A 22,160-nucleotide genomic window follows, 5' to 3' on the forward strand; every position below is an offset into this window, starting at 1 on the left:
AAGGAGCTGTGACACACGCAGTGGAACGCTGCACCATGAATGGGTCTGATGGGGATACAGGTAAGAGTTCAGGTTAGAGTTCAGGATAGAGTTCAGGTTAGAGTTCAGGTTCGAGTCCGACTTGCGGTCATTTCTCAATCCCTCCCTCCAGCTGGCATCCTGTCTCGCACTACTATCCTATCTGATTAAATGCAAAAGAGCATTAGTATAGCTTTACTGATTTCAAGATGCATTGTCTAACATACAGCCTTATTCCAAGATGATGGTGCTGTTATTTGCTGAATATAGGAACATTTTTCTACGTTATGAGAAAATAATTCTCAATTTTTTTCGTTTTTAGGCAAATGCACTTGTTTTTAGAGAAGCTGAACTTGTTTCAAGATAAATTGCCTAGCATATAGCCTCAATTCAAGATGATGTTGCTATCATTTGCTGAATACAGACACATTTTTCTACATTTCGAGAAAAGAATTCTTAATTTTTTTTGTTTTTTGGGCAAATGCACTTGTTTTTAGAGAAGCTGAACTTATTTCAAGATAAATTGCCTAGCATATAGCCTCAATTCAAGATGATGTTGCTGTCATTTGCTAAATACAAGCACATTTTTCTACATTTTGAGGAAATAATTCTTTTTTTTAATTTTTTTATTAAGGCATATATACTTGTTTTAGGTGTAGTTGTACTGATTTCAAGATAAATTGCCTTATATAGCCTCATTTGAAGAGTATGGTGCTAACTTTTGCCAAATTTCAGCACAATTTCCTAAATTTTGACACAATTTCCTTACTTGTTTTGACAAACGTACTTGTTTTTAGTCTGGCCACCCTAGTTTTAAGATATATTTGGGATCTTTGAGGCTAGCTATTTTAACTTGTTTTTTTAAACTCTTAGTAAGTCAAATCTTCCTGTTCTGTTGGTAGATAATTTAGCTTATTTTAAGCAATATTGGTACCATTTTATTACTTTTTTTTCTTGTTTTTGAAAGCAGATTTTTTTGCAGTGCACCTCTTCTCTCTCTCTTTCGTTCCTTCTCTCTTTCTGCCATTCCTTCTCTCTCTCTGCAGTGCACCTCTCTCTTTTTGCAGTGCACCTCTTCTCTCTCTCTTTCGTTCCTTCTCTCTTTCTGCCGTTCCTTCTCTCTCTCTGCCGTTCCTTCTCTCTTTCTTCTCTCTCTTTGCTGACACAGTCACCCTCACCTTTTGCACCAGTGGACATGCACCTGCAGCCCTCCATAAATAATCTTACTGAAACCTGCTCTCTGCACACCTCAAAATAGGCCCCCTCTTCTGTGTTGAATATTTCATATCCCCCTTTTTGTCTCCTGTTTACCCATGTCAACAGCAGCCCGGGTGTCCCCTGCGGTAAGGAAAGCCATGAAAAAGCCTTTCACTTACTTCAAACTGTCCATTTACCCCAGACCCCCCAGCCAAATTTACGCCAATTAACCCCCCCCCCCCCCCCACACACACACACACACAACACACTCCTAACCCCCATTTCCCACACATGCGTACATATCAGCCCACCTCTGCCTATGCGAAGTGTCAGATATCAGATTTGGATCTCTTTCTGCACCGTTCTGCTAGACTCCGGGGTGAGAAGGGACCTTCCCTGAATAAATAAGCCAGGTGATTATTAAGTTTGGGGATTAAGTGAGATGCAATGATGCAGATGATTTATTGGTACCTCAGCCTTGACTTTAAATTAAGAGTGCTGCAGGTTCAGTGGGACAGGGAATGAGAATTTACTTCCAGAAGAGAGGGAGAGAAAAAGAGAGCAAGAGGGAGAGTGAGAGAAAGAGAGAGAGAGATAATAATAATAATGCTGAATAAAGCAAATCATTAGTCACTGTTGCTTTATCGATGGCCCTCTGTATTTGACTGGGCAATAGTGCCTACATGCATAATTTAAAGCCAGTCTGGCCGTGATGTTTTGAATACATGAGGAAAGAGCAAAGCTTTGTGAGTGCGTTTTAAATCCTATTAACAGCACTTTCATTAGATTTCATTTGGAATCTATAGGCTTTTTCAGCTGTGGGCTGTTTGGGATCGCATCAGCCAAACAAATCCAGACACAAAGATTGCAACAGTTTCAGGCAATTGTTCTTTCTCATACACACATAATCCCCCACCCCCCCCCCCCCCCGCCAAACACACACACACGCTCACATAGACACACACACTTGCCCCCAGACAAACAAACACTCGTACACAACTACAGTGCAAATGCCAGCCGACACCACAGTCATAACTTTTGTGGGCTTTCTAAAAGACCACTTAAGTGTCCTTCACTGGAGATGCATGTACTAGAAGAAAAAAAACTGAGATACCCCTCAAAGCATAAAAAGTGCTGATGTGAAACATATGATGTGATCACTGAACCATTACCAGGGGCAGCACATTTCTATATCTGCGCAATGGACTGTCGTCTTGTGTTCTCTCTTGCATCTCTGAGCAGCTCTTGATGGATGTTATTTGTTGGTGATGTGCCTCTTCCTCCCCACGCTGGTGCCCTATCCTCATCCTCAGCTCTCCTGCCTCTGGCTGCCTGCCCTGCCCTCTCTGCTGAGCCTTTGCCAATCAGAACCTGCAGAGCCTCCCTGCCTCACCTTCTTCGCTGGTCGTCCGGGAACAGCTCCAGGCACAGGGCCGGGCCCCTTCGATCATGTTAGTTTGCTCCAACCTGAAGGGGAAGGATGATAGGGGCGGCAAGAACCAAACTTGCCAGATAAAAACCGGCTAAGACTGTGATGTGGTCAGTGAGATGAAGCCCATTTAGACACCAGGCCGACGACTCCAGAACTTACCTCCATCAGATTGCTGCTCCTTTTCGTGTCGCCAAGGCAGGCAAGCTCAACAATTTTCGGGAGCCACAGAGAGGGAGATTGGTGCGGCGTGTCGCCTCCCCTTGAGCAGTTTCATGTTTTCTGATGAGCTGTGATCTCACACGGCGAGGAGAGGAGAGGAGAGGAAAAGAGAGGAGAGGAGAGGAGAGGAAAGGACGGGGCCGGGGGAGGACAGGGGCCTGGGGGCTGCTGTGTGTCCCGTGCTCCTCAGGGTTTGTCAGATTAAACAGGGAAGTGGCGGAGACAGTAGGAGAGCCATCAGTCCCCTCCGCGCTCAGGCATTTATCTTCCCCTCTGGAGCCCCAGCCCTGTCGGAGGAGCCAGTGGCAGGCACGGTCCCAGAGAGTAAGGTTCCTTAGAGAATAAGAGAGTATGCTTGATGTGTTTATGACTGGGTGGCCAGGCACGCCCTATATACAGTAATTAAGGAATGCCAGGAATATAATTAAGGAATATAATAAGGAATGCCAATGGTCTGTTTTTTTTTAAAATACAATGGCGTCACATGTCTGTCATTTACATGTATACGTTTCTAATCCAATGAAAGCAAACAGAACCAGAACCAACCAGTAATTTGATCGTCTATTGGTTGGATGTTTTGTCAAACTGATGGGTTTAGTTGATACATCAAAAATAGTGATCTGAACAAAGCACTAAGGAAATTTAGACATCTCAATAAAAAGTCAAAAAATATATAAAATATAGAATAATAATACAGCCAGAATTTGTTCCGTGATGGAGCAGGAGTAATTATGACTGTTCTGAAGGAGAGGCCTATCATCTGAGCCATCTGTGTAAGGTAATGGTCCCACAGACTTAAAAGTGAAAGTGCTGAAATGAACCACACGTTGCTATTTTTGTTTTCAGATGACAAATGCCTCTCATCTATTCGCACTGACAGATGGATGTTTTCAGTCCTTTTGTTAATTCATTTGTTCTTTTATTCCTTCTTCCTTCTCTCCTTCAGCACAGCCAGAGCCACAGCTCCTGCTGGTTGAGCGATGAGATTGGAGCCAGACAGCAGAGGAGATCTGGGACGAGGCAAAGGCACCTGTTCAGCTGAAGAGACACCACACCTCTCACCACACTGCTCAATAAACACAAACACTTACACAGGCACATCTCAGGAAAAGGGCAGAATAACCCCGAGCTGGCTTTGTTTGAGAGTCAAACTAAATGGACAGAGAAGGTAGAAAAAAATCTATTATCCAAGTTTTTCTTGCGTCTTTTTTGTAATGTCTGTAGGTAATGTTGGGATTGGTAATGATATTATTCATTTTAATACTTTATAAATGGAGGCTGAGAGCTGTGGTATCATCCCAACTGTCCTTGCTTTCAGCCCTTCATTTGCCTCAGAGATATAGCTGTCCTTGCTTTCAGCCCTTCATCTACCTCAGAGATATACGTAGCTGTCCTTGCTTTCAGCCCTCCATTTACCTCAAAGATATAGCTGTCCATGCTTGTAACGATGACTTGTAATCAATAGGATCATCAGACTGCATACCTGCCAACACTTTTTGTGTGAGTGTCCCTATTTTTAACGCTTTCTCCCATTAATCCCCCGATTTCATAGTGATACAAATTAAATGGGTGTTTCTCAGTGTCTGTGTGGGATATGTGTCGTGGTACCTTGCAACCCAAACAGCCCTGCCCGACATGCACTCTCCCCCTCTGCTCCACTTGCCGCTGAAAATGGATGGAACGGCTCTCAAGAAGAAGATATATGCTTCCAAATTTCAGTCCACTTGGTGTGAGACCTTCACCTTTTTCATCGCTATCCACATCAGCAAGATGTGTGGGGCTGGCTATAGCACAGTGCGCGTTGGGGAAAACGTTGTTACACACACACACACACTTGCTCGTCTCTCTTACCCTTCTCTCTCTCTCTCACAATATTTGCACTTCATATTTGTTGACTTTTTTTTTTTTTTTTAAATGTTGTAAGTTTTTCCCCCACTGTAATTAGTCGTGAATTTAAGACCAATTAAAATGAATTTTACTTTTACATTCTTGTTTTTGTTCTATTCATCTGTGCTGTTGGGAGCAAGGACGTTCAGGGTGAGACATTTTACAGATGTCGGCAGGTATGAGACTGTCCTGTATTTTGCCTTTGCTGCAAATAAACTACATCGCAAGAAGATGGGAATTGGTACAAAAGGTGTGAACATTCCACAGTGAGGACAGTGTGGTATTCTAGAGCCACACAAAGCCTCAGGGCCACAGGAAGAAAAGCCATAGGCAGTGAGCTCTGGAATTTAAATTACACAGACAAAAACATCTTAAAGAATGTATCCTTGCCGCCATAGAGGAATGCAGCAATTTCCTGTAATGAATGATCATCACATGGGATAAATTGAGAGAATTTTTTATAACCGAAGATTTTGAAGTATATGGGATTTTCAATGGTTCCATCCAGCTTGGTGTAAAGTCCTCACAGGCTTCAATTCACACGTTTACTCACAGGCCATAACCAGCTAATGTCTCTTGAATTTGCTATGGATGCCTCAAGAAGGCTATATTCTCATCAAAGGGAATGAAGGACGTTTGCATTTCAGTGGTATCTCGAATTTTCTTCAGTGATAGAAAGGTCATCTCTGTCAAATACGTTTTTTTAGATGTCAGTGATGGACACAAGACTGTCCAGCTACAGCTGACCAGTGAACGTGGCGACGTCATTGTTGACACCCTCACTTTCAGTCCCGCCCTGGATGCCACAGTGCATTCTGGGTCAATCCCAAGATGGCGGCGCCCTTGCGCAAGTGCTGAGAAAGTGTCTCTACAGAGAAACAGTGAGAAATTTCCGTTTTGCTGCACATTTTCAGTGTCATCTGATTGTGAAAGGTTACAACGGGTGCACAAAACGAGATCTACGACCGAGTCATCTTTTGTAATAACAGCGCTTGGCGTGGCTCTGGCAGAACGTCCGTGCGAAGATGGGCCTCCATCCGAGCCCCTACCCCTAGCGAAAAGTGGACAGGGGGAGAACAATCGCAGATTTCCCTGCAAACACATTCCGGTCAATCTTGGACTTGACGGCTTTCACTTTTTGCAAAAATTGTGGACGCTGCCGTATAACTTACTAACGGGAGTTATCTGCGCGACCGCTTCTGTCATCGTTCGGAGACGCAGGAGTTCCCCAGCTCGTGGTGTGCAGTTAACAGCCGCGCCAAGGTCCGGTTCTGTCAGTGGCCGAAAAGCGCCATTAACATCATGCCTTTCCCTTATGAAGTTCTCATGTGTGGTTTTGCACTGACGATTTACCAATACCTTAGATATTTTACATTACTTATTCTACTAAAAACACACATAGAACAGTTGGGCTCGTAGTTAGCTTGCTCGCTAACCAAGCTAGCGATTCCTTGACGGTGTTGCATAGGTCCAAACGACAGACATCGATTGTTGGTTTGCTAGATGACATGGGAAGTGTTGGGTTGTGTATAATGGTTCTGTTACGTTGGTAGGCAAATATATGCTTGTGTTACCCTACTTGGTGATATAAGCTTATACTTGTGTGGATGATTTTACGTTACTGTCCAGCTGGGCGTGCATGTGTAAAACGTGGCATTGTTTTGGCTGTCACTAAATGTCTGTCAGGCATTGATTCTGTTGCCTGTGTTTACCATAGTTTCATTGGCCTTCGCAAAAGTTTCTTGGCATCCTACCTTTAACTACATGAAATGAAAAACGTAATGTCTGCAACCAAATGTGAAGTGTTTAAGCACGATCAAAAGTTCTTCAAAAATTCACTGTGAGAACAAGTCAACAGTTGACCCTACTAAAGTCAAAGGCTATAGGCAATTCACAATCCCCTATGTGTCTACTTAACTGCATGCTTAGCATTCTTTGAGCAATAGCCTACCATGAATTCTAAAGCTGAAAACTGTTAATGAGTTTGTCCTGATTTGGCAGGAATTGAGTTTGTTTAAAGAATGTAAGGTATTTTGTCATTAGGTTGCACGTGAAGAGTGTAATTTGTTAAATGCAGTGACTTTTAAAAAACAGTAATGGGTTGGAGATTTGTGAAATTTAAGGTTTAAACTTAATTTGAATGTAGCAACTGCATTTATCTTTTGGGTAAATACAGTTGTATTTTTTTGCACTTGTGTCCTACTCATTTGTTAAAAGGAAACAGTATTTTTCAACCTGGGCCATATATTTAGATGCTTTTGGGTACAAACATTTACTCAGGACAATTAACTATCAAAATCGGTAGTTATTATAGGAGTCGGACAGCATGGAAAGAATCCCTATATATACATATATACTGTATAAACAGTCCGTTTCTTTACAGTTATTGAGGCAAAGAGACGCAGGTGTATTTCTAGGGATCCTCTACATGTTGTCAGACCATTATAATAACGTTGACAAGCCTGTCAGTGGTGGAAACAAGCAGTTTACTTTGACATGTTTGCTTGTCTCGTAGCATTTCATTGTATAGCCCTTTTGTGGTTGCTAGGTTTAGCATTCTCACTCAAAGACTGGACCAATTTCAAATGTTTATTGTCCTTGGTAAAAGTGTGGACTCAAAAAGGTTTGAAAGTTTGAAAAATCCTGATGTTTCCCTTTAAATGACACAAATCAGTTGCTCTTTGCCTCTTTGGTTTGATCTGGTTCAAGATGTTATGTTTGTTCAGGTGAAATGTAAATGAAGCATCTCCCCTGGTCGATATAAAAGCACGCATACATTTGGATGTTGTTGCTCTCCATGTTTGATGATAGCCATGTAGTCTGTATGAAAGTAACTCATTATGTGTGAAAGATTAGTCCTGACTGCCATTGGGCCCTCCCTTAAGAATGTATCTGTAATCATGAGGTAGGAAGGGTATAGTACATTAGATTGCCTTGAAGTACCTCCAGTGGCCAATGGAATTATCATCAGGTTATCAGTAACTGATATGCATTTACCCAACATATGAATCACTAGGAACACCACTCAGATGCACAGTTGTGTTGTGTTTACTTAAGGAAAGGCAATTCACAGCACAATATGATGCAGCAAATGTCAAGGTGTCTTTGGTATTTAGCTCCAGTGAGCGGCTGCTGGTTGCTTGTGGCTTTGAGGCAGTGTTGAGGCTGTGGACTGTTGTCTTGAGTTGAAGCAGCAAGGCCCCAGTACAGTGGCACAGCACAGGGCTTCTCCCCACAGGTGTGACGCCAGAGGAGTTCAGAAATGTGGCTTCACCATACCGGAGCTGGAGAGTACGGCTACTGCTAGGCGTATAGGAGGGGAGTAAGGCTTCACTACGTAGAAGCTGGTGAATGGGGGCGTCACCATGCAGGAGCTGACTGGTAGTTCCTCACCATGCAGGAGACGACTGGTAGGGCCTCACCATGCAGGAGTCGACTGGTAGGCCCTCACCATGCAGGAGCTGACTGGTAGGGCCTCACCATGCAGGAGCTGACTGGTAGTTCCTCACCATGCAGGAGCCGACTGGTAGGGCCTCACCATGCAGGAGCTGACTGGTAGGCCCTCACCATGCAGGTGCTGACTGGTAGGCCCTCACCATGCAGGAGCTGACTGGTAGGGCCTCACCATGCAGGAGCTGACTGGTAGGGCCTCACCATGCAGGAGCTGACTGGTAGGGCCTCACCATGCAGGAGCAAGGGAATCAGGCTTCACTATGCTGGGTTTAGGAAATGCTGTAGAGAAAACTATTATAGAGCCATAGTTCATGACCCCAGTAACCCTGAGCTCCGTCACTTCGACCGCAGGGCCCTGATGAAAATGGACGCGGAGCTACTTGCCTCGCCTGTGGTGGCACTGGCGGAGGAGGAGGAGGCCGACATGAGTGACTGGAACCTGCCACTGGCCTTCATGAAGAAGCGCCACTCGGAGAAGATCGAGGGCTCCAAGGCGCTGGCACAGAGCTGGAGGATGAAGGACAGGGTAAGGCATCCATCTTTCTTTTCCATTGGGTTGTTAAGACGATGTTTGGCTCGTATGTTTTAAACTGGTCCAAACAGAGTAGTTTCATGCATTTAATGGGTATGGGGAGACTATCTTTCCTCGTTATGGCAGTCACAGAGCCTCACTATTGCTGTTCAGGTGACATTAATGTAAACAAATGGAATATAAGTCTGTTAGAGCTTCCAGTTAAAGATTTTGACTAATGTGCACTCTTTTTCTTGAAGTGGCTTGTGTTGTGATGACTTTATAATGGAACCTTTGGCAGTTATTGAGCCTTATGTAATTGCCCATCTCAATTTAAGATCAGTCACCCTTTCTTTTAAAACAACACCTTTCATCCCAAAGAGAATATCAGAGGCTTTTATCTTTTCACTGCTCCGAAGACAAATGGATTTATGGACGGTCTTGGCCATGTTTCTGTGTTCATCACTGTATAGAGGTTTAGTTCTTTGTTGTTTTTTTTTTTTTTTACTTGGAGGCAAAACACTGGTCTGGTGTTGGTGGTGCTTCAAGGGGAGTACTAAATCTTCTGAATCTGTCTGATATAGCCTCAGTCCGATGCATAATTCGCTCTGTACTGTGGTTAGGGGATTGCTAAGACTACTGTCAGATAGTAATTTCCATCTGTTTGTGTTTGTGGGAGTAACTCATTGACGTTTCTGAATCCATTGGAATCGCGTTGAAATTCGCTGTTGTGTTTGTTGAACTGACGCTCCTGAAGGCTTTATTGATTCAGACTGGCAAATATTAGTCTGTTGAGTAGTTATGGTCCTTGCCATCAGCAGTGTCATTTAAAAGGAAGTCTCATGAGAAGTAAAACCTTTAAACAGAGTGCACAGTGAAATAAAACACAACCTTACTTTTTAACTTTCTGAACAGACAGACTTATTATACGGTTGAATCAAAAAACCTAAACCCTAGTGGGTTTTTTTTGGAATGAAGCACTCATCTTGTCATCAATTGGTGTCAGGAGAGTTTGTTTGGTATTTGTTTTGTGCTTTGTCTGGAGTTTCTCCCTCAAAGTAAGAATGTCAGGGGTTTTGTCACGGGAGTGGTTACAGGTACTTTACACTGCTTTTACTGCATCTTGGTGTCCCCCCCCCCCCCCCCCTGCGTCGCTGGCTCCGTTAAGCGAAGCTACTGACTGCACTGTATCTCAAACCTTTCACTGGTGGCCTGATGTCTAATGTAGAGATGTCAATCCACAGAGCAATACAAGCTACGGTTAAACCACTCTGTTATAATAAAACAAGTACCCCTTACTAGACTTAACCACAGGTAACAGCACCACCACAAACCACAACGACAGTTTCTGCTCCACCTCTGTCTCATCGCCTGGCCTCTCCTGGATTACTTTTTCTGGGAAATCAAGCTCTGCCCTCAGAGTAGTCCACAGTCACTGAGCCTGAGAGTAGTCCACAGTCACTGAGCCTCAGAGTAGTCCACAGTCACTGAGCCTGAGAGTAGTCCACAGTCACTGAGCCTCAGAGTAGTCCACAGTCACTGAGCCTGAGAGTAGTCCACAGTCACTGAGCCTGAGAGTAGTCCACAGTCACTGAGCCTGAGAGTAGTCCACAGTCACTGAGCCTCAGAGTAGTCCACAGTCACTGAGCCTGAGAGTAGTCCACAGTCACTGAGCCTCAGAGTAGTCCACAGTCACTGAGCCTGAGAGTAGTCCACAGTCACTGAGCCTGAGAGTAGTCCACAGTCACTGAGTGGCTCATCTTCATTATGTTGCGGTAATTCATTGCGAGGTGAAAGACTGCATCTGTGTTTACACCATCTTTGTGACTGTCTCGATCTGCCATTTTTTTGCCCCATGCCAACACAAATAATACAGATCGCTAGTTAGTTAATGAAATGACTAGCTAAAGAATATTCATTGTATAATTAAAGCTGTGAGGGATGCCCTGCTGCCTGCATAGCCTCTGTAGGATTCACAGGCGAGGGACTTCCCAGGCGAAAGGCTGAGAGAGAGAAGCCCCTCACGTGACCATCTATTGATGAGGGGATGAATGATGTAAGGCTTTCAGAAGCCCCTCACGTGACCATCTATTGATGAGGGGATGAATGATGTAAGGCTTTCAGAAGCCCCTCACGTGACCATCTATTGATGAGGGGATGAATGATGTAAGGCTTTCAGAAGCCCCTCACGTGACCATCTATTGATGAGGGGATGAATGATGTAAGGCTTTCAGAAGCCCCTCACGTGACCCCCTATTGATGAGGGGATGAATGATGTAGGGCATCATGGGAAATCAGGGTGGCATCACTCCCCGGCAGTCGATTGGAATTACAACTAGCTCATGCTGAGTGTGTGCGTGTGCGTGTGCGTGTGCGTGTGCGTGTGCGTGTGCGTGCGCGTGTGCGTGCCTGTGCGTGTGTGTGTGTGTGTGTGTGTGTGTGTGTGTGTGTGCGCGCATGCAGGAATGGAATGCCCTTGGCTTCCCTCGAGGTGTATGCTTGCTGACCATTCCTCAGATAGGCTGTTGACTCAGTGCTACTCTGTCAACACAGCAGAAGGAACTGAGTAGATGATGTGTGGGCTTCTGCAGTTCTACTCTACTACTCTACTACTCTAATTCCTGAACCTGAAGCACAAGCAGGCTGACGTTGGGAAGCACAGTCAGGTCTGATAGAAACTTGTGCTGTGGCAGTTTGGTCTGATCGTGGAGTATCCCCAGAGGGATGACCGAAGGCTACTGCCAACCGTCAGTGCTGTTCACACTGATTCCATGGAAAGAAAGTGTTTTTTTTTTTCTTTCTTCTAATCAGAAGCTAATTCTTTGCACTCTCTTGGTATGTTGAGTCAATTAGCAGGGAGGTATTGATGAAAAGAGTAGGTGTAACATAATCCCAGAGTATTCGTGGTTTTAGTTAGGTCATATTGACAGCTTGTGTACTGGAAAGACAAAATGAGCAAGTCCTCAAGTAAAAAGAAAGAAAGTACTCAAGGAAAAAGTCCTTATGAATTCTTTCCTTGACCTCATGACGTTTTCCATTGAACAAGGGAAAGTGGTTAGTAGAAGACGATTTTGTACTCATAGTTTAAAAGTTATGGAATGGTATTTCCATATCTACTGCTGCCAGGGATCAAGAAATCTGTAGATTTCTATCCGTATGGTTTATTCCCGTCCCATAGCATTAGGGAACATGGTGTTTTGACGGTGGAGAGGATCAAAAGAACAGTTGCCTCCCTCACTGTGCTGCATCTTAGAGCGGTGCATTGGAGTCGGCGCTGGGGCAATAGGGCACGGCCTGGTGCGGGCACCTCTGGCCGCTGGCGCTCCCCCTGAGGCGTGTCCTCTCTGCTTTAGTGGAGGTAAAGATGAAGTATTTAGCACACATGTTTTATTTAGCACACAAGTTATATTGACTGGGAGTCGAACCTGGGTCGACTGCTTGTAAGGCAACGATGCTATTCACTATTCTTTTGCCATGGAATTCCGTAGCACTAGAGGCTTCTATCGCTGCAGAATTCTGTAGCAGTATATATATATATATATATATATATATATATACAGCCGCGGAAAAAATTAAGAGACCACTTCAAAATTAAATTATACAAAATTATTACTATTTATTGGTATGAGTTAAAGTAAAGTTAACATTTTAGTTTTATTCTATATATTACTGACAACATTTCTACCAAATTTAAAATAAAAATATTGTCATTTAGAGTATTTATTTGCAGAAAAATGACAATTGGTCAAAATAGCAAAATAAATGGAATGATTTCAGATCTCGAATAATGCAAAGAAAACAAGTTCATATTCATTCTTAAACTACAAAATACTTAGGAAGAGATCAGAAATCAATATCTGGAAAAAACGCATCTTTTTTGTTATTTTGACCAATTGTAATTTTTCTGCAAAAAAAGCTCTAAATGACAGGATTTTTATTTGAAATTCAGTAGAAATGTTGTCAGTAGTTTATAGAATGAAACAAAAGTGTTAATTATACTCAAACACATACCAAAAAATTGTAAAAAAAGGAAAACTGATATTTGTTTTAAAGTGGTCTCTTAATTTTTTCCGCGGCTGTATATACACACACACACACACACACACACACACACAAATACATATACGTATCTTTTACATATGATTTTTATATATATATCCCAAAATCTAGTATGGATTATGAGTAAGCGAGTGCTGCATTAGTATTTCAAAGTACCTTGAATGTTTTCTTGAAGTCCACATACTTTGTTATTCTAATATTTTAGGGATATAAGGATGCTGATAGTCTGTCTTTCCCAGTGTTTGCTCTCCACACACTTTTTCAGAGTTTCACTTTCCGTTGAAGACCTCAGGCTAGTCTACACACATATCCTGGGTGCATATGTCAGGCGGCTGAAGACATCGGGTGCTGTTCGAATTTTCTGTCCATTTCGGCTTCGGCAGCTTGTAATTCTGACTTGCCAAAAGGCAAAAAAGGCGTTTTTATTGGAAACCAATGACACTGACTCCAAGAGTTATACTGCTTCCAATATTGCTGTGTTTCCTCCAGAAACTACTTTATCATTGTCCGACACCTACTTTATATTTTATTACACTCTTAATCAGACAAAAAAAAAGGGAACAAAGAAAATTCAATGTTGAAACGGTAAAATATTTCTTTACTGTCTGTTCTTTGTGTTCTACCTTGCGTGGGGCGACATGTGTAATGATGGGGAGCAATGGATGGTCCTAATTGGGTTCTTTCTGGAGGCCCTTCTTGTTGGGATTTAAAGACTCTCAAACTACAAACCTACATCACCTGCCTTACTCCCGAACCTTTCAGTTTAATAGTCCTGCTGCCAACGGAGCGTCTCTCTTTCCAACCAGCCGTACCTTTAGGGGTTGATTGATGTTTCTGGGCTCTTGGCTTCAGCCTGATCTGGCCTTTCTTCACTATGGGGCTCTTCCAGTAAAGGATGGTGGAGAGCCTGCCAACCTGATCGCAGCAGTTGGCATCACATGCTTGACTCAGATGTTTCCTTAGTAAGTCCTCACAGGGCTGTATAGTCTTTCTATTTCATGAGATCACACATCACTGGACAGTACTTTGAACCACTTCACAAGGTTTAAATTCCCCTGTATATTGTGGGTCTGTACGTGAGGCTTTTGTGTTTTCGTCTTTTGTCTTCATTTATGGATTTAGGCAGACGAGAGAAACTCATTGTAGCATATTGTATTGCAAGATTATGTGGTGGTTCATTTTTTGGAACTTTTAATTCCTTTGACCTTCACACTGATGTCTTTGGCATTTTGCTTGGTCCGCCAGAAGCTTTCCTACTAGCTGTTGCTTTAGTGAAAAGGATTGTAATGGGGTCCTGTTTGGTCATTGGAGACACAGCATCATTTCAGCTTCTCTTTCATTCTCAGATCATCGCCTAGAAAGCCACTGCAGATGTCTTTTCTCTTATTGAGAGGAAGTGAAATTTAGCATGTTCCAATTCTGCATGTGAAGGAGCTGTCAACTCGGCATATCTTTTTTTCACTTCTAACAGAGCCAAAAGCATGACCAAGGCCTCATCATAGCGTGGGTGTGCGTGTGTGTCTGTTCGTGTGCGTGTGTTTGTGTGTGCGTGTGTGTGTGTGTGTGCGCGTGTGTCTGTGCAGGAGGTCTCTCCGCACGAACAAGAGCCTCCGCACCAGCTGCTTTTAAGTTTTCAATTGTTGAACTCTTTTAAGCCTCAATAACATATTTCCTGTGAATGGTACAATAGTTGTGTTATATTTGAGCTTTTAAATATGTTTAATAAAATACATATAGATAAATCATGTTAAATCTAATAATATATTAGATTTAACATGCACCCAGGCCTGGGTGTCAGCTCAAAGTTGTAGTTAACTTTGTATTCCCTCTCTTTCCCAGTGATTAGTTGGCTTCCATTTTTGCAGTCTGTGGTGTTACCATAGCGATGTACAGATGTAGGATGGCCCAGTTATTACGGACTCTTCACAGTTGGCTGAGTGCTGAGGCGGAAGTGTGGTTGCTGAGAGGCAGGGAGGCGTTAAGGGCTACCTGATGTTCTGTGTTTGTTGTGGTGGCTGCAGCCTCATCACGGGGTCCATTACCCCAGTCCCTGGGCCGTACTGGCGGTGCACACCTGCACAAACGCCGCAGAAGAAGCCGGCTAGGAACCTTCAGAAAGGAACTGCTTGCAACCGCCAGAGAAAGGAGATAGTTCTTTGAAACCGCCATTTTTGACAGCTTGCTTCTGTTGGATCATGATCCGACTGAACAGAACAGCACAGCCAAGGTTAACTGCCTGTGGTGGACATAGTACTCAGTAAAATATTCAGCTTCACTTCAGCTCTACTTCTCTACTGGTTATGACCCATAATATTGCCTAGAAGTGGACCCAATTAATTGAAATCCTTCTTTTGTCTTTATATATCTCTTGCTCATTATTGGATTAGATGAAGTAAATCAGGGACTGGATGTGGAAGGCTCTATTGACTGGAGCTTGATCTTAAAAGGACCAGGATCAGCCTCACCATGTACACAGGCCAGGGAAGAAACAGCATGTCTAGCATCTCTGTTTCAGCAGCGCTGTGCAGATAGTGACATAATTGCTGTCCAGGGAGCGCCACAGTTTTTTTGAAATACTCCGGTGCGTTAAAGCTGTACAGCCCGCCAATTACTCACTATTGGTGAATGATAGGGTATTAATGACCCTGCCAAACACAATGGATTAGCGTATGGCTAGCAACCATCTGGATTAGCGTATGGCTAGCACACATCTGGATTAGCGTATGGCTATCACACATTAGCGTATGGCTAGCACTTATCTGGATAAGCGTATGGCTAGCACACATTAGCGCATGGCTAGCACACATATGGATTAACGTATGGCTAGCACACATTAGCATATGGCTAGCACACATCTGGATTTGCTATTGGCCAGCACACATCTGGATTCGCGTACGGCTAGCACACATCTGTGTGATGCCTGAGAGTATTAACAGTTTGTCACACCCTGAGCCAGCGACCAGGAATCGGTTACATTTTTTTTTTTTTATTATTATTTCACAGGAAAAGATGTTAAGATCCTTGTGCTATTGGTGGGGGGATTTCCCACTGCGGCCAAACCTCTCTCCGTCACATGCAAGTACTCATACCAATCAACCTCGCCTAGGTATATAACAACAGGGTGCACTACAATCATCATTCCGATACTTAACAATACTTAACAACATCTTCCTTCGTCAGTGTTTCGTTGATTTGAGCCCACAACACCTCCAGAAGGCTCAACAGTGCTGTCTGACTTCCCAGTCACAACCCTGTCAATACTTACGACGGGTTTAGGACACATGTCAATAACAGGGACAACAGCAGATAAACATCAATATACACCTCCGTACATCTCAGGGTCTGAAAGATGCACTTTCTAATTATCTAAATATTAGACTCATTACACGATGGCATGCCACAAACAAAAATAAATTAAACCAGTGTTTTTGTTCTCAACGAATGAATAAATAAGTCAGGGAATAAATAAAGCTAGAGACAAACAAACAACAGGTGCATCAACATAAATCTATTGTTGTAATAAGTGAGACATGGAATCCATGGCTCCTACCCATAAATTAGTCCCCCCCCCCCCTTCGGCTCCTGTTTTTAATGTATTCTTCAGAGGAACTGGTGGTTTCTGTTTTTGCATGCTTTCTTTAGAGGAACTAGTGGTTCCCTCTCTCCTCTCTGTTTTTCTTGCCCATGGGACCGCTAGCCGCCCTGCGTGTGAAGCCTACATCCTCACAAACACGGAGGAATATCAAGCGCAGTAATTGCCGTACCTCTGTTGGCTCTCTCTGCCTCAGCCACCCTGTGGCTTCTACATCACGCACGGCATTTTAGCTCGGCTTTTTCTTTCTTTCGATGTATTTTTTTCCCCCCCAGAAAACGACATCATCATCTTGCAGGCATTATTAAAATGTGCTCAGTTTTTTTTTTTTTATAGTGCCTTGTACTTTGCTGACTAAAGCTTGTCTATTTTTCTCCGGACTTTAATTTTGTGTATGTGTATGTTAAGTAGACATTTGTGGATGTACTGGCAGCAAAACAGATTTTTTAACGTATGTCTGTTCTCTCAGGGCAAAATGCAATTAACATTTAAAGCAATGTATGAATGCATATCTCTTCTTGGAGATCATTCTATTGTCATGGCAACCAAGTTGAGATACTCCGGAGAGAAAACCCACATAGAGCTGTTCTTACATCTGCCAAAGACAAGGAATGTGATTAGTATCCTCTTACATTTCTCCACGTGCAGCTGTTCCTACCTATGCAAAAGACAAGGAATGTGATTAGTATCCTCTTACATTTCTCCACGTGCAGCTGTTCCTACCTATGCAAAAGACAAGGAATGATTATTATCCTCCCATCTCTCTGCGTAAATTATTTGGAATCAGTTTTGCTTGACTTGAAACAGAATAGCTGACTCTTGGACAGCTGAAAGGTAAAAAAGAATCACCAACACATTGTATCCACAGAGCATTGTGGTGTCTCTGAGGATGGAGATGAATAGTACCTTTGAAGGATTAAGACTGAATCTGTGTGTGTTTGTGTGTATGTGTGTCTCTGTGGGTCTGTGTGTGTTTGTGTGTGTCTTTCTCTGTCTTTCTGTGTGTGCCTGTGTGTGTGTGTGCCTGTGTGTGTGTGTGCCTGTGTGTGTGTGTGCCTGTGTGTGTGTGCCTGTGTGTGTGCCTGTGTGCCCGTGTGTGTGTGTGTGTGTGTGTGTGTGATTGTGTGTGTGTGTGTGCCTGTGTGTGTGTGTGTGTGCCTGTGTGTGTGTGCCTGTGTGTGTGCCTGTGTGTGTGCCTGTGTGTGGGTGTGTGTGTGTGTGCCTGTGTGTGTGCCTGTGTGTGTGTGTGTGTGTGTGTGTGTGTGTGATTGTGTGTGTGTGTGTGTGTGTGTGTGTGTGTGTGTGTGCCTGTGCCTGTGCCTGTGAGTCCGTGTGCCTGTGTGCCTGTGTGTGTGTGTCTGTTCGTTGAAGAAGGCCAGGAGGGAGGCGATGAGAACTCCATTCCGGGCATGGCCGGTAATCAATGCCTCCCCCTGTTTTAATAGCTTTAATTTATATCCTTGCAAACAAATGGAATAATCACTGACCATTGATCCGCAGGGACAGAGGTGTGGGAGAGGGAGGGCCTGAACATTTCACTGCCCTAAGGAGTCATCACAGATGTGTAATGATTGAAGGAATAGTCTCTCTCTCACAGGCACACACACACACACACACACACACACACACACACACACACACACACACACACACACACACACACACACACACACACACACACACACACACACACACACACACACACACACAACACACAGCCCTAGGCACAATTAGCTTACCTCTGCCACCGTTAGGAGGGAAAGTAAAATTTCCCGTAAAATATCTCAGCAATTAAATGTGATCCATAGAATGGAAAAACACACTTAAGGATGCTGTTCTGTATTTCGGTGCATGCTGTAAATCGTGCCTGTTGTTTCCCTTTCTCTCAGCATCCTTCCGTAGTGTTGAGCCTACCTTTACTCGACTTACTCATCCAGCTGCACTTATGTACAAAGGGCAGCTTAGTGTGAAATCATACAAGTTGTCATCTAGTTTTGACTTTCTCTCTCTCGCTCACTTTATCACTATCATTCTGTCACTCTTTTTCACTCACTCACTCACTCACTCACTCACTCACTCACTCACTCACTCACTCACTGTTTCTTTCATTCTCTTTCTCATTCTGACTTTTGCTCCCTCACAATCACTCTATCTCTGTCTCTTGTTCTCTCTCTCATTTTCTGACTCACTCTCTCACTCTCACTCACTATGTCTCTCTATCATTCTCATTCTGACTTTTGCTCACTCACTATCTCTCTCTCTCTCTCTGTATCTTGTCCTCTCTCTCTCACTCACTCACTCACTATGTCTATCTATCTCTCTTTGTCTCTTGTTCTCTCTCACTCACTCCCTATGTCTCTCTATCATTCTCATTCTGACTTTTTCTCACTCACTATCTCTCTCTCTCTCTCTTGTTCTCTTTCTCTCTCTCTCTCTCCCTCTCTCTCTCTCTGTCACTCACTATGTCTCTCTATCTACCTCCCTGCTATGATCCCCAGTGGAGCTCTGTCAGTGTGCAGTCTCAGACTGAGCATCTCTGGAGGACAGGCTGTGACTGCGGCTGCTCTGTGTGATTCCCCCCGGCCCTCCTCCAGCCCACCGGAGGCCGCCGGATTTATGGGATTATTGGAAATCCATGAGGCCCCGAGACCTTTATTATAATGTAATTTTGTTTAGGACCTCATTCAGATTAATGTTTACAGTGGGATGAGTTGTCAGGGCCACCCAGCTGATAAAGAGGCTCTTGTTGTGGGTGGTGAAAGGGTATGGGTGACGGGGTCATGGAGGTGAGTGTTAACCTCCTCTGTTCGGCACAAATCTGGCCTCTCTTCTCATGCTTTCTTAGGCATACATGCTACCCCCCATACTGAGTTTTAGCTCCTAGCTCCTATCCCTGGATGCTCCTGCTAAGGAATGAATTATATCAGCAATTAATTTTTTATTCCCAGTGGGCACTATGAATGATAGGGTGGTGCAGTGGTGTGTGAAGATTTTAAAAACTTGCAATTGATCTATTTGAAATAATAATTAATTAAAAAAGAAACTTGAATATGAGAGAATATGATTGTAAAAGGTAACACATTTATCCTCTTGCAATGAGGAATTTTGTTCATAAAAAAATCAATGGATCAGAACCATAAACCATTTCATTCTGCAACTCCATGTGGAGAAGCACCTTTATTCCCCTTAACTCTTTCTGTTATTTCCAATCTTCAAATATGTCTCTCTCGGCAACCAGGGAAAACACAGTACAATGACTTAAGGTTCTGTGAAAAAAAAAAAAAACTGTCACAAGCGCTGGACATCTTATGTTGGAACAGATTAGGCTTGACCTCAGACATCAAATGGGCTTAGCCATTGAGCCGGAGAATGATCGGGAGACTAAATGGACTTACCACATGGCGGCTGTCTGAAATCAAATGTCACACTGGCATCAATGATGCACGACAGCCACCTGCATTCATCTTGATTATTGTCATGCAAATTGTTTTTTAATGTGCCATTAATTGCCAGTGTTTGATGTTCTGTGGGAAGAAGTAATATCGCTGTGTCATTAATTATGGCGTTGCTCGTGATGGCCCAGTCTCCCTGTTATTGCCATGCTCATCTTCGCATGGATTAACCTTGCTATCCAACTGGTTTTTAGCCCATCCACATCAGGAATCTTTGCTTTCACCAAATTCATCAAATTCATTCAACACCCCTCTTGCATGTTATGTACAATGTTACAAGGAGTCGTAATATTTTATGTTACATTTTCCTAAAACTAAAATGTTCTAAGTGTAAATACTACTCAGCTCCTAGATACGTTTCCCTGTATCATGGTAGTGGGTTCTGTAGTGGCATGTGTCTTCTGGCATGTCTTTGTCGAAAGCTCCTGAAATTCAACATGTTCCTCTGACATTTTTTACTGTGGTGTGTGTGGAAGGAGCTCTACTCTTGCCAGGTTTAAAGCCCCTCAAAAGGTCTCCGAGCTCATTTCAAGCAAAGCCTGAGCTTTTCTAAAGGGTGTTTCTTAACCCACCAGACCTCTACATTGGAGAGCCCTGGAAACAAACCTTTTTTCCCCCAAGCCCCCACATTCTCATTTCAATCTTGTGTCGTTAATGTGTACTTCTATGAATTTACCACTATACCTATTTTATTGTAGACTCTATATGTTTGGTTCTTCTTCTGATACCTTACAATGCTGTCCATTTTTGAGTCCTTCCTAACATATCATCATGCACACCTTCATTCTGCCTGTATGCCATTCTTTATCTTTGTGTGTATATCTGTCCGTCTGCATATATGTCTTGTCTCTGTTTGTCTTCTTTGAGAAGGTCACGTCAGTGTTCAATAAATGATGAGCTAGTCAGCGGTGAGTGAGTTCCCACAGTGTAGCTCTCAGGTCTACTTAATCACCTCGTAAATCGTGCTGAAGGCTTAATGTGGAGAGTGGTCGTCTCTTTCAGTATTTTTCCGGTCACACTCTCATCTTCCCCCTTCCTCTCACTTTCTTTTTCACTTTATTTAATTTGTCCGTCTGCTTCTCAGCGTAGATGAGGTCGGACTGTGTCCCACTGCCACTCTGACCTTTGTGAGAGCTGCGGGAGGAACTCCCCATTAATTGCGGGGATAATTACTAGATGGCTGCCCCGCGCTCTGTTCTGTTCTGTTCGCTTCCCCAAGCAGAGCGCTCTGGCAGGGTGACACTATTATCTAGTTTATTAGCAGAGAGAAGAACACGGTCACTGAATCGCCAGTCTGTTTGCCTGACCTGCTTCCACCCAAAAGTAAATGAATGTGTTCATTAATGCTTAATTATTTTGGCGTAAAAGATCAAGGATCAGTACATTTATAAGTCTGTGTTTGGATCGTGTGATTGTGTGAGACCTGTGTGTACGGTGTACGAGACCTGTCTTTTCTGTGTACCTCTTCAAAGCCAGTGTTTTGTTGTCACCGAGTGGTGTTCTTGGAACAGGAGAAGCTGTGACATGCCAGCAATCAGTGCACTTCCACAAACATGGAATCCGTGGTATTTTGAAACGATAGTTGGAGGAAGATTATGACATCACCAATATCGGCATCCTCTTCTTAGAATCCCTTATTTTCCCTCTTCCTCCTTCCATCCTGGAAATCCGTCTGCTGTTGTTTTAATGGATCCCCTGTGCTCTCCCGGTTCTGGGATGTTCAGCTGTTTGCAGAGCTCCGGAGCAAGGGGGGACTAAACACTTTTAAAACGGCCAATCTGTGGCTGAGTGTCACGCTTGTCGCATCCCAACAGGGTGGCCATTGATTACTCTCCCAGTGGCACCTGTGACACTCCGAGAGCTTCCTGCTGCCGGAACCGATCAACCGTGACGACCCGGCTGCCCTGACGACGGGGCTAACGAGGCTAATGATGTTGCTGGTCCAGCCGTGAGTGCTGCTGTTGACAGAGTGCTAATGGGCTGTGACTGCAGTGGCTGCTGTGGGTGAGAGAGGGGCTTGCTCTGCTGTAAAGCTGCTGCCATAACACCTGGCTTGTAGTAGAGCCTCACTGCCTTTTCGGACAACAACATAACAGGGGTTACTAGGAGAGCTGTGCTGATGTTTCACATACAAAGGTCTGCAGATTCTACTCATCCAGCCTCCGTTTTAATTGACCCAGTTATATGATCATATCAATAAGTTGTTTCTCTTGTGCTCCTTTGGTAGCTACTTATGCAGAGTGCATTGATCAAAGGGATTTAGGTGGAAAGCCAGCTTTGCACTGGACCGCACTGGAAAGGTGCTTGTAGTCCAACGCTGAAGGTTATGCCGAAAAGCAA

At 43.7% G+C, this 22,160-nt stretch overlaps 1 protein-coding gene across 1 annotated transcript in view; it reads left to right on the plus strand.

Annotated features, from left to right (window-relative positions):
* Positions 1 to 5,630: 5,630 nt before the first annotated feature.
* rptor (regulatory associated protein of MTOR, complex 1) overlaps positions 5,631 to 22,160 on the plus strand; it is a 146,553-nt gene continuing 130,023 nt past the window's right edge. Inside the window, 2 exon segments of the mRNA XM_080847984.1 lie at positions 5,631 to 6,016; positions 8,558 to 8,732. Coding sequence (XP_080704110.1) covers positions 8,565 to 8,732 — 168 coding nt within the window. The 5' untranslated portion in view covers positions 5,631 to 6,016; positions 8,558 to 8,564.

This window comes from Sprattus sprattus, assembly GCF_963457725.1.
Source record: "Sprattus sprattus genome assembly, chromosome: 1".
Classification (NCBI taxonomy): Eukaryota; Metazoa; Chordata; class Actinopteri; order Clupeiformes; family Clupeidae; genus Sprattus; species Sprattus sprattus.